The 14,001-nt window shown below is 36.1% G+C and overlaps 1 protein-coding gene across 1 annotated transcript in view; it reads right to left on the reverse strand.

Annotated features, from left to right (window-relative positions):
- The window catches only part of TOPAZ1 (testis and ovary specific PAZ domain containing 1), a 91,901-nt gene that overhangs the window by 62,097 nt on the left and 15,803 nt on the right, over positions 1–14,001 (reverse strand). The window contains exons 5-7 of the mRNA XM_032298096.1: positions 7,905–7,969; positions 3,092–3,231; positions 953–1,038 (exon numbers count right to left, since the gene is read on the reverse strand). Of these exons, the coding sequence (XP_032153987.1) occupies positions 953–1,038; positions 3,092–3,231; positions 7,905–7,969 (291 nt within the window). The remainder of the gene's footprint in view (positions 1–952; positions 1,039–3,091; positions 3,232–7,904; positions 7,970–14,001) is intronic.

Here is a 14,001-nt window from a genome sequence, read left to right on the forward strand (position 1 = left end):
ACTATTTTTTTAGAGCAGCTTTAGGTTCACAGAAAAATTAAGGAACAGAGATATCCTATGGACTACCTGCCCCCGCAAACTTTACGTATTTCAAAAAATGTACACATTCCTCCACCCTTTCATGCACCTGCTTCTGCTTTTACAAAAAGTTAATTCTATTATAATATGCACTATATTTCAGATACATTTATTAGAACCAAAATTCTTAGTTTTTCTGATTAATAGAAAAAGGCAAATGACAGAGTCAAAGCTGCTTACAACAAACTTTCCCCATAAAACTGCTTTATAACAGCAGCTTTCTCTTTCATCACAGGAAACTATTCATCCTATATTTTCTGTTTTGGATGTTCTCCCCCTGATGTTTTCTCTTCTTTTTCTTTTTTTTTTTTGAGAGGGAGTCTTTGTTGCCCATGCTGGAGTGCAGTGGCACGATCTTGGCTCACTGCAACATCCGCCTCCTGGGTTCAAGCAATTATCTGCCTCAGCCTCCTGAGTAACTGGGATTACAGGCACCTGCCGCCATGCCTGGCTAATTTTTGTATTTTTAGTAGAGACAGGGGTTTCACCATCTTGACCAGGCTAGTCTTGAATGCCTGACCTTGTGATCCACCCGCCTTGGCCTCCCAAAGTGCTGGGATTACAGGTATGAGCCACCAAGCCTGGCTCCCTCTGCTGTTTTCAACCTCTTATGCTATTTGTGATTATCCTCTAAGTCACTACTTACCTCTTACCGCCAACCTATATTCAAAATCCATATAATATCTGGAACTGCTTAAAAAATGATGATACTCAAGGAAATATAATCAGAAGGTCCAGAGTATTGGTTTTATGAGGTGATTTTTTTTTTAAGGGGAGGTAAGGGAAGGAGTGAAGGTAGGTGAGGAAGAGGAGGGAAGAGAAGGAGGAGGAGGGGGAAGAGAAAGAAACAGATGATTTTTTAAAGTAGACTTACCCCCACATTTTTTTCCCTCTTAACTATTTCACAAGTTGCAGGATTCTGCAGCTTTAGGACAGAATGTTTTCCCAAAAATCTGAAATCTAGAAATGATTTAGAGTGACATTACACACCAATATGTTATAAATTAGTCTCTTCATAACAATGAAATAGATGATCACTACTATCTGCTTTAAAGTTTCACTTTGGAATATTCATGTTCAATTCACAGACTGTGCTGCCATGTGTGTTCCTGTGAAATACAGTATGATTTACATCTTAGGTACTCTCAAGTATTTCTAGACCTGAATTTAAAATTTTAAACTCACTATAAGCTGCAGACAACTTTCTTAAAGACCTCACATAGCAGCATTGGGCACTGCATTCAAATGATATGTCTCTAACTAAAACATACAAGTATTATACATAATAAACATTTTTAAAAGAAGAAAAGTAGTGACAAATCCAGGTGCAATGGACTGAACTGTGTCCTCACAAAATTCACATGTTGAAGCCCTAACCCTCAATATGACTATATTTGGAGATAGGATCTTAGAAGTTAATAAGGTTAAATGAGGTCATAAAGGTGGAGTCCTGAGTCAACAGAATTAATGTCCTTATAAGAATAGGTACTGGCCTGGCATGGTGGTTCATGCCTGTAATCTCAGCACTTTGGGCAGCCTGGTGGGTAGACTGCCTGAGGTCAGGAGTTTGAGATGAGCCTGGCCAACATGGTGAAACCCCGTTTCTACTAAAAATACAAAAATTAGCTGGGCATGGTAGTATGTGCCTGTAATCCCAGCTACCTGGGAGGCTGAAGCAGGGGAGTTGCTTGAACCCAGGAGGCGGAGGTTGCAGTAAACTGAGATTGTGCCACTGCACTCCAGTGTGGGCTACAGAGCAAGACTCTGTCTCAAAAAAAAAAAAAAAAAAAAAAAAAAAAAATAGGCACCACAGAGCTTATACTCTTTCCAAGAACACACCAAGGAAAAGTTATGTGAGGGCTTAGCAAGAAGGTAGCCATCTGCAAGCCAGAAACAGAGCCCACATCAGAAAATGAACGCTTCTAGAACCTTAGTCTTAAACTTCTAGCACTGTGCAAAATACATTTCTGTTGTTTGAGCCCTTTAATCTGTGGCATTTTGTTATGGCAGTCCAAGCAGACTAATACACCAGGCATCATATCCTTTAATGTTGGTCTTTTAAAAAGATAACTAGGGCATTTAAAAATGTTCTTTTCTAAAGATAACAAATAAATATAAAAGTATTTTTAATTTTAAATCATTTATTTTTTACTTTGGCAGCATCCAGCTACAATCTGAAACAAGCTGAAGTTTTTGCTGCACAGCTTTGCAGTAATTTGCATTATGAAAACTGTAAGACTTTTTAAGATAAAACACATGACCATCGTGGGCTTGCTGTTATAGTACACAACACGAGGCAGCATGAAGTAAGTACTGGGTAGGTATAGAAAAGTTAGGTGCATGCTATATATGATTTTATAGATTCTAAATTCATCCTTTAATGTAGTTTACTTTGTTCAAAGTATTGTTAATTATCAAAAAACTGACACAATTTCTAAAATACATATACAAATACACTCCATCAAAATATATTTTAAATATAATCTGTAATTTATTTGGACTACCACTATCACATAAATACAGGCATTTCACACATTGTTCTATCAAAAGTACTAAGTAGGCCAGGTGCAGTGGCTCACACTGGTAATCTCAGCACTTTGGGAGGGCAAGGCAGTTGGATCACGAGGTCAGGAGTTCAAGACCAGTCTAGCCAACATAGTGAAATCCTGTCTCTACTAAAAATAGAAAAAATTAGCCAGTCGTGGTAGTGGGCACCTATAATCTCAGCTACTTGGGAAGGTGACGCGGGAGAATCGCTTGAACCCAGGAGGCGGAGGTTGCAGTGAGCTGAGATTGTGCCACTGCACTCAAACCTGGGAGATAGTGTGAGACTCCGGCTCAAAAAAAAAAAAACAAAAAAAAAAACTAAGTAAAGGTGCACAAATCTTCTAATTTTAACATATTCTATATGTTTCCATTTTTCTTAATCTTTTTTTTTTTTTTTTGTAAAAAAAACTCCTAGTTTCTATATTACCAGAAGCTAACAGGATTTCATTAAGAAAACCAATAGTACCATTCATCCAGGTATTCAGTATTGTTTCTTCTTGATGACCACTTAGATTCAAAGGAGGTACTAATAAGCACAGAGGTTTTGGGACTGGTGCTGCAAACTGGCATTCATCAACCATAATGTCTGCATTTCTAGAATCTTTGCTGTGTGAACAAAAATACTAACATCAGAATTTAAATGCATTTTTACACATTAAAGTAATGCTTTGCAGATATTTTTCTTATTTAAAATTTTTATTTATTTTTTATTTCAACCCTGAGCTGAAAAGTCTAATTGGTGCCATTTTTAAACAGCATATGCTCACTTACGTCTCTGTGTCACATTTTGGTAATTCTCACAATATTTCAAATTTTTTCATTAATATTTTATCTGTTATGGTGATCTGTGAACCCATAACAACATTACTACTGATATTGTTTTGGGGCATCATGAAAACTAAGCCCTTATAAGAGCGTGCACTTAATCAATGAATGATGTATGTGTTCTGACCGCTCCACCAACTGGCTGTTCCCCGTATCTTTCTCCCTCTCCTTAGACCTCCCTATTTCCTGAGGCAAAACAATACTGAAATTAGACAGTTAATGACCCTACAATGTCCTCTAAGTAGTCAAGTGAAAGAAGGAGTCTCACATCTCTCACTTTAAATCAAAAGCTAGAAATGATTAAGCTTAGTGAGGAAGGCATGTTGACGGATAAGATAGGCCAAAAGGTAGGCCTCGTACCAAATAGTTAACCAAGTTGTCAATGCAAAGGAAAAGTTCTTCAAGGAAATTAAAAGTGCTACTCCAGTGAACATACAAATGAAAAGAAAGTGAAACAGCCTTATGGCAGAAATGGAGAAAGTTTGAGTGATCTAGATGGAAGATCAAACCAGTCACAACATTCCCTTAAGCCAAAGCCTAATACAGAGCAAGGCCCTAACTCTTCAATTCTGTGAGGACTGAGAGAGATAAGAAAGCTACAGAAGAAAGTTTGAAGCTAGCAGAATTGGTTCACAAGGTTTAATGAAACAAGCCATCTCTGTAACATAGAAGTGCAAGGTCAGACAGGAAGTGCTAATAGAAAAGTTGCAGCAAGTTATCTGGAAGATCTGGCTAGGATAACTGATAAAGGAAGCTACGCCAAACTGATTTTTAATGTAGACAAAACTGCCTTATACTGGAAGAAGATGCCATCTAGGACTTTCATAGCTAGACAAAAGTTAATGCCTTGCTTCAAAGATTCAAAGAATAGACTGGCCCTCTTGTTAGAGGATAATGCAGCTGGCAACTTTAACCATTTCAAAACTCCTAGGGCCCTTAAGAATTATGCTAAATCTATTCTGTCTGTGCTCCATAAATGAAACATCAAAGCCTGCATGATGGCACATCTGTTTAAAGCATGGTTTACTGAATATTTTAAGGCTACTGTTGAGACCTATTGCTCAAAAAGATTCCTTTCAAAATACTACCGCTTATTGACAATGTATTTTGTCACCTAAGAACTCTGCTGGACATGTTCAAGGAGATAAATGTTGTTTTTAATGCCTGCTAATACATCTATTCTGCAATCTATGAATCAAGAAGTAGTTTTGACTTTTAAGCCTTATTATTTAAGAAACACATCTCATTAGGCTCTGTCTGCCACAGACAGTGATTTCTCTGATGGATCTGGGAAAGTAAATTGAAAACATTCTAGAAAGAATCCACAATTTTAGATGCCATTAAAAACATTTGTGATTTATAGGAGGTCAACATATCAACATTAACAGTCTGGAGGAAGTTGATTTCAACCCTCATAGATGACTTTCAGGGGTTAAATACTTTAGTGGTGGAAGTCACTGCAAATGTGGAAGACATGGCAAGACAACTAGAACTAGAAGTGGAGCCTAAAGTTGTAGCTGAATTGCTGCAATCTCATGATAAAACTTGAACAGATGAAGAGCTGCTTCTTACGCATGAGGAAAGAAAGTTTCTTTCTTTGTTTCTTTTTTTGAGATGTAGTTTTGCTCTTGTTGCCCAGGCTGGAGTGCAATAGTGTGAACTCAGCTCACTGCAACCTCCACCTCCCAGTTCAAGCAATTCTCCTGCCCCAGCCTCCCAAGTAGCTGGGATTACAGGCATGCGCCACTAGGGCAGGATATTTTTTTTATTTTTAGTAGAGAAAGGGTTTCTTCATGTTGGTCAGGCTGGCCAAGAAAGTGATATTTTGAGACGAAATCTACTCCTGATGAAGAAGCCATGAATATTGTTTAAGTGACAAAAGACTCAGAATATCAAACTAGTTGATAAAGCAGAGGTAGGGTTTGAGAGGATTGACTCCGATTTTGAAAGTTGTTCTCCTGTCTGTAAAATGCTGTCAAATAGTATCACATGCTACAGAGAAATCTTTTGTGAAAAGAAGTGTCAATTGATGTAGCAAACTTCACTGTTGTCTTATTTTAAGAAATTGCTACAATTACCTCAACCTTCAACCTTCACCCCAATCTTCAACCACCCTATTCAGTAAGCAGCCATCAACAAGATTATGACTCACTGAGGGCTAAGATGATATAATCATTTTTTGGCAATAAAATATTTTAAAATGAAGGTATGTACATTTAAAAAAGACATAATGCTATTGCAAACTTAATGTAGTGTAAGCATAACTTTTATACACACTGGGAAACAAAAAAAATTTGTATGACTCATTTTTTTTTTTTTTTTTTTTTTTGAGACGGAGTTTTGCTCTTGTTACCCAGACTGGAGTGCAATGGTGCGATCTCGGCTCACCGCAACCTCCGCCTCCTGGGTTCAGGCAATTCTCCTGCCTCAGTCTCCTGAGTAGCTGGGATTACAGGCACGCGCCACCATGCCCAGCTAATTTTTTGTAGTTTTAGTAGAGACAGGGTTTCACCATGTTGACCAGGATGGTCTTGATCTCTTGACCTCGTGATCCACCCGCCTCGGCCTCCCAAAGTGCTGGGATTACAGGCGTGAGCCACCGCGCCCGGCCTTTGTACGACTCATTTTATTGCAATATTTGCTTTACAGTGATAGTCTGAACTTAAACCTGCAATATCTACAAGGTATACCTGCATATATTACAATTCTTCAATATCTCCAATAGGTTGTTCCTGCCTTCTTAATTAGAAAACCAAAATTTCTTAAGTGGCTGGAGTAAAGGAAGGAATGGGGTAGAAGGAGCAAAATATTTTTGACCATGCCAAAAGGAAAAGTCAGGCTAGTTTCTAATCCAGAAAAGGTCATTCAATTATTCTACTGATACTGCAATTAAACAAATTATAAGTTATTCTTCAGGAAAAGTATATACAATAAACCTATAAAGGTCTCTGAGAGCTTTCCTGGGGAAAAGGTGTTAAAAATGTTATTGTTCCAGGGTGGCTGATTTAAACAGCTTCAACTGTATTCTAATATGCAAAATCCTAAATAACCAATTATACAAAAATATAATCTGGATGCTACTTATGTAGAAAAATAACTTAAGCAAGGTGAGGGAAAGAAGTTATTTCAGAGAAGACTAGTAAATACAAATTCATTTAGTTTTTAGGAGAAAGGTTTACACCAACATTCAGATATTATGATCTTTTGCCTTAAAAATAATTCTAATAAGTTTTATCAGCTGGGGTTTTCTGGGCCAGAGGACAGTAAAATTAGTAAGAAGAGGGACCCATACTTACAAGAGTTGAAATTTAGTATCATTAACAGAATTTAAGATTTCCATACAAAATAAAGATATTCACTTCTCTCCCCAACTTGGGATGTCATTGATATGTATAATCCCTATGTCCCCGCCAAATAAAACAAAAGCGGCAACATAAACAAAGAAATAGAAATTATGAATTTTTATAGATGGAAGAGATTATCTTTTATTTTTGATCATATGATTGAAGCCCAAGATGTAATGACTTAACCAATCAATGTCACACTGGTGATTGCTATGATAGAGTCAAGTTGATAAACCTTTGCAGGCTGCAATTACATTATCTTAGTTTGTAAGCAAAATGCTTTCAACAGAAAAAAAAAATAGTTAACCTTGTTACTCTTGCTTTTTCTTTAGTATCTCCAAATGGTCATGAACCATAATGAAACTTCTATGGCAACAATCTAACTGTTGTCTAGCCTTCGCCTTAACACAGTAGTCCTCAAACTTGAGCAAGCATCAAAATCAGCTGGTGGCCTTGTTAAAAGCAGATTGATAGGCCCATCTCCAAAGTTTGATTCAGTAGGTCTGAGATGAGACCTATTAATTTCCATTTCTGACAAGTTCCTACATGATGCTGCTTCTCCAAGGATCACACTTTGAAAATTAGTGCCTTAACATTAAAGAACTCAAATATATCCATCACCTGCCCTGGGTAAGCCTTGCCTCAAATGCAAAATGAGGGTGGTGGAGGATGGATCAGATGATTTCTAAGATGGATCAGATGATCTCCAACTCTAAATGTGGTGGTTTTATATGTTCCAGCGAGTGTACTATAACTCTCATTATGAATCACTGCATCCATGTAAGATCCTTGTAAAGTGCAATGTGAATCTGATTTCAGCCACCTTTATCTTTATAAAAGTGAAACACATCATTTTTTCTTTTTATCACTACTCCTTATCTTTCCTCAACAAAATATTTTAATGGCTCAAAAAACTTAGTGACAGCTTTACGGTAACTTAAAACATCCCTTACACCTAAGTACACCTGACACATTAATTAAATGATACCTATATATGGCTTATGGCATATAGCCCAAGCATATACACAGCAGAGAATAAAAAACATACTCAAGATGCAAATTAGATGAGTGACTATTTTAAGTTATGTAATTAAAAATTATGTTACAGACCTTTTGCACACTTCATAAATGTTTTCTTTTTCTTCTTTCGTAATCACTTTGTTTGTAAATCTATGCTGTGAAGAGATTATGGTTAAATAAGTATAAGTGAATGTCTGTGTAATACATATTAAGCTATGAGGCTTACTGGATTTATTATAATGTATTAGATGTTAATTAAACAACTAGTTTATGGCCAATCCTTAAAAACAATTATATTCTACATAATTTAAAATACTGAATACTGACTTAAAAATTTCCACTGCTGCTTAAGAGAAAAACTGAATAGCCAAAATATTTGTCCAGTTTTTGATATCACTTTTAATTACACAAGTCACTATTTCAAATTATTAGGGAAAACTAAAGTTGAGTTTCTTTTTATTCAGAAAAAAAGCTTGAGCTTTGAGCTATTTTTAAGTGGTATTTATGAACATAAAATTTATCTTTTATAAGAAATATTTAAATGTGTTTTAAATATAACTATACTTATATTTCACAAGTAGCTGTTTGGAAATAGTGATTTTCTATTCATAAGGTTACACATGTTCAAATATTAAACTTTTGAAAAAACAGGCATCCACTAAAAGAATAAAATACCTAGGAATACAGCTAACCAGAGAAGTGAAAGATCTCTATGATGAGAATTACAAAACACTGCTCAAAGAAATCAGAGATGACATCAACAAGTGGAAAAACATTCCATGATCATGGATAGGAAGAAGGAATATCATTAAATTGGGCATATTGCCCAAAGCAATTTATGGATTTAATGTTATTCCTATCAAGCTACCAATGATATTCTTCACGGAACTAGAAAAACTATTTTAAAATTTATGTGAAACCAAAAAGAACTCAAATAGACAAGGCAATCCTAAGCAAAAAGAACAAAGCTGGAGGCATGATGTTACTGACTTCAAATTACACTACAGGACTATGATAACCAAAATTGCATGGTACTGGTACAAAAACAGATACATAGACCAATAGAAATAATACACAGCCCAGGAATAAAGCTGCACACCTATAACCATCTGATCTTCAACAAAGCTGACAAAAGCAATGGGGAAAGGACTTTCTATTCAATAAATGGTGCTGGATAACTGGCTAGCCACATGCAGAAGACGGAAACTGGACCCCTTCCTTACACCATATACAAAAAGCAGCTCAAGGTTGATTAAATACTTAAATGCAAAACCCAAAACTATAAAAGCCTTGGAAGTCAACCTAGAACTCTTCGGGAGCTACAAAAATCAACTGAGAAACATAAAACATAACAAACTGAAGGACCTACCATGTTCCTGGATAAGAATACTTGAGTTAAAGATGTTAATTCTCCCCAAATTAATTTACATAAAAAACTACAATGTGAGTTTAATGCACTCTTTAAAAAAATACATGAGAGAGAAGCACCAAAAAATATTTTAGATTTATAATACATCTTAGTATCTTTAAAAGCAAGCCTTCCTATTATTTCCTCCTTACTATTTTCCAAATAATTGACAGTATGCTATTGGTGCAAGGACTAGAAATCAATGAAACAAAAGAGAAGAAACCGATCTATACATAAAATTTTGAAAACATTAGATATGGCACTTGAAACTTATGAGGAAATGATTTAACAAATGGAAGAACTGGCTAGTTAACTGGATGGAAAATAAGTGTACTCCCAACTCACCATATGCCAAAATACCTTTTAGGATCATTAAATTAAAAATAAATTCTAAAAGTAGCAAAAGAAAATAAAATAGCAAAACAATCAAATATATAAAGGAGTATATAATTTGGAGGGTTGGGAAAGCCTATGCATGACACCAAAGACAGAAACCATGAAGTATGATATCAACAGGTTTGATCACAGATATTTTAAATATTCTCATATGTTAAGAGAATAAAAAGTACGAAGCGAAATCTGCTAAAATAAAGTTACATTGTTTCTATATTCTTTCTACTAAGATAAATTTTAGTTTGATAAAAAAATTTAAACATAATGAACACCACCACAAAACCCTAAAAGAAAATATGAGAGAAAAATTTAAATGTTGAGATGGGGAAGGATTTCTCCAAATGTGACTTGTAACTCCTGCTATAAAAGAAAACTGACATATTTGATTAAATAAAATAAAGGGCTTTTACAAGTTGAAAAGCTCCTAAACTAAGTCAAAACATGAAATTCAGAAAAAAGTACAGTCATATATGACAAGGAACAGATATGTTCATTACATGAAAAGTTCCTACAAGTAAAAAAGATAAAATCTGGAAGACAATGGGCAAAGGAGCATGTATTAGTCCATTTTCACACTATTATAAAGAATTGCCCAAGACTGAGTAATTTATAAAGGAAAGAGGTTTAATTGACTCGCAGTTCAGTACAGCTGGGGAGGCAACAGGAAACTTAAAAGTCATGGTGGGGCCGGGCGCAGTGGCTCAAGCCTGTAATCCCAGCACTTTGGGAGGCTGAGGCGGGTGGATCACGAGGTCAAGAGATCGAGACCATCCTGGTCAACATGGTGAAACCCCGTCTCTACTAAAAATACAAAAAATCAGCTGGGCATGGTGGTGCGTGCCTGTAATCCCAGCTACTCAGGAGGCTGAGGCAGGAGAATTGCCTGAACCCAGGAGGTGGAGGTTGCGGTGAGCCGAGATCGTGCCATTGCACTCCAGCCTGGGTACCATGAGTGAAACTTCGTCTCAAAAAAAAAAAAAAAAAAGTCATGGTGGAAGGTGAAGAGGAAGCTAGGCAGTTTCTTCACAAGGTGGCAGGAAGGAGAGAGAATGAATGAATACCAAACACTAATAAAACTATCAGATTTCATGAGAACTCATTATCACAAAACAGCATGGGGGAAACTGCCTCCATGATTCAATTACCTCCACCTGGTCTCTCCCTTGACATATAGGAATTATGGGGATTATGTGGATTCAAGATGAGATTTCGGGTAGGGACAGAGCCAAATCCTATCAGGACATAAATAGGAAGTTCACAGAAAACAATGTAAATGGCTTCCAAAGATGTTTAACTAGACTCATAAAAGAAATTCATAATAAAACTAAAAGTCATTTGTAAAAATAAGCAGATGGACAAAAAATTAATAATGAATTAGTGTGTCGGGAGAAAATGGCACTCTCACACAATGTTGTTGAGAGTATAAATCAAAGCAATCTCTATGAAGGACAATTTGACAACTCCACTTCTAGGAATTAATCCAAAAATGCTTGCACATATGCAAAATGCCTTATGCTCAAGGATGCATAATGCAGAAATATTTAAATAGCAAAAAAATGGAAACAAACCAAGTGTCCATCAATAGTGGGACTTGTTAGAGTATATTCATATAGTAGATCATTACACAACTACAAAAACAAGACATCATTACATACATCGAAAGGAAAAACATCTCAAGCAAGGTAAAGAACAGTATGCTACCATCTGGATGAAATTCAAAAGAATATCACAATGGGTGTACTTTGGAAAATGGAAGAGACTCTTCTATTGGGCTAACTTATCTGCAGATAACAACCATAAACCTTGGATAAAATATTTTTAAACTACCTGAAAACCCTGTAGAGATATGAAAAGCAGGCAGAACCTAGAGGGAAGTCTACACTCAGAAAAACAGAATGCCACTTGGTAATTGTCTTGCTTAAAAGGCTGTATAGTTGGAACCACTTAGGGAGGACAACAATTTGCCCTACTGACAAAGAACCTGAAAAACAGAGTTTGGGGCAAAATCAGAAATTGGAAAGTGAGGTGAGGAATCTGGGAGAAAGCATAACAGGCAAAGTCCCCAAATCTACTTATAACTTGGCCCAAATCTCTAGCTGATCTTTGAACTACATGTATGTTACATGGATTCCAAACAGCCCAGCTAAGGCTCAAAGAACTGAACAAACATGTCCACTGACTCCAACCACAGGGGAGTAATCTGGAGGTTGAGTTCACCCAAGTTAAAACCTAACAATTAACTACTATAGAGCTCAGCAGTTACAGCCCATTTATCCCAGAAAAATAAAAACACACAGTTACACAAAAACGTGTACATGAATGTTTATAGATAGCAGCTTTATCCTGTAACAGTCCCAAACTAGACACAATCTAGAGAGTCATCAATGAGCAAATAGCTAAACAAACTGTGGTACATTCATACCACGGAGTATTACTAAAGAGTAAAAATGAATGAACTATTGATACATGCAATGACTTGGTTGAATATCCACAGGATTATGCCATGTGGAAAAAAAAAGAGAAACCAAACTGAAGAGGTTACATACTCTATGATTCCATTTATATAATATTCTTGAAATGACAGAATTACAGAAATGCAGAACAGATTAGTAGTTGTCCAGAGTTAAGGAATGGGTGATGGAGGAAAAAGAGAAGGAAGCAGGTTGCCCTATAAAAGGGCAACATGAGGGATCAATGTGGTTATGGAAATGTTCTGTAATATCTTGACTGTATTAATGTCAATATTCTAGTTGTGATATTGTACTATGATTTTGCAATATATTACAATTGGGAGAAACTAGGTAAAGGGTGCATAGTTATCTATGTACTATTTCTTATAACTATGTGAATCCACAATTATTTCAACAAAAAGTGGGAAGCTGCTGAAACAGTATTTACGGATAAATTATAGCACTAACTGCTTCTATTAGAAAATAAAAAGGTTTCCAATCAATGACTGTGGCTGCCATTTTCAGAAACTACAAAAAGAACAAACAAATTAATCCAAAGTGAGTATATAAAAAATAAGAAATAACCAGAGCAGACTCAGTGAAACTGAAAACAAAAAAGCAACATAAGAAAAAAAATCAGTAAAACTAAAGCTGTTTTTTTTTTTTTGTTTTTTTTAGAATGATCAATTAGTATTCCTCTTATAGAAATTATTGGGGGAGGCAGAAAGGTATGACTGAAGAGGTGGCATAAGGAAGATCTTTGTGGTGATGAAACTGCTCTTTGACTGCAGTGGTGGTCACATAAATCTGCATATTTGATAAAATACACTGAACTTCACAAATATATTCTATCACTAAATTGCTGCTTCTTATATTTTAAGATGTAATTATAGGAGAAAACTAGGTGAAGGCAACATAGGTCCTCTCTGTACTACCTTTGTAACTTCCTATGAATCTCTATTTCAAAATAAAAAGTTTAAAAAAGTAGTCTAGTACTTTATCAGGGGACCAAAAGTAGAATCATCAAGTAATTACTACTATGGTAAGCCTAAAAATTGACAAGTGATACACAGGAGAAAAGTAAAGGTCTCTGGAAAAGCATCATTCACACACACACGCATACACACACACACACACACACACACAGACACACACAGACGCACACATACACACACATTTCTTTTATTTTTGAGACAGGATCTTGCTTTGTTGCCCCGGTTGGAGTGCAGTGGCCCAACATGGCTCACTGCAGACCTGACCTCCCAGGTTCAAACTATCTTCCCACCTGCACCCTGCCAAGTAGCTGGGACTACAGGTGGACACCAGCACACCTGGCTAATTAAAAAAAATTTTTTTTGTAGAGACAGGGTCTCACTATGTTGCTCAGGCTGGTCTCAAATTCCTTGCCTCAAGTAATCCTCCCACCTCTGCCTCCCAAAGTGCTGGGATAACAGGCCTGAGTCACTGCACCTGGTATATTGATCTTTTATTTCCCACTGTACATGTATATACTTATACATACATACATACTTGTATATACATACACATATAGTGGGAAGTAAAAGATCAATAAGGAAGCATTTCTAAAAATTTACAGCCAGCCATATACAAGAGCCAAAAAGAAGCAGGCCAGGAATATGTCCCGTAAGTCAATCTATTTACCCTCTAATGTTCCTAAAATGTAAGATGAGAGAGATGAAAAAAAGTTTGTTAATTCCCCAATTTGGGGGCCAGATATCTTAAGAACAAATATTACTAAGTCTCATATTTTGTAAAGGGTTAGTATTTTGAAGTCTACCGTGGTATTAGAATGATAAATACATAATTCCCCTTCCCTCAAACAAAACAAATAAATCATCCCATACTAGGAAGCATGGCCCTCAGGTACTATGCTATTTGAAAATTAAGGAAGATCACAAGATTTTCAGTACACTGT

Source organism: Sapajus apella, unplaced genomic scaffold (assembly GCF_009761245.1).
Source record: "Sapajus apella isolate SASKATOON/1434 unplaced genomic scaffold, GSC_monkey_1.0 scaffold38, whole genome shotgun sequence".
In the NCBI taxonomy this organism is placed as follows: domain Eukaryota; kingdom Metazoa; phylum Chordata; class Mammalia; order Primates; family Cebidae; genus Sapajus; species Sapajus apella.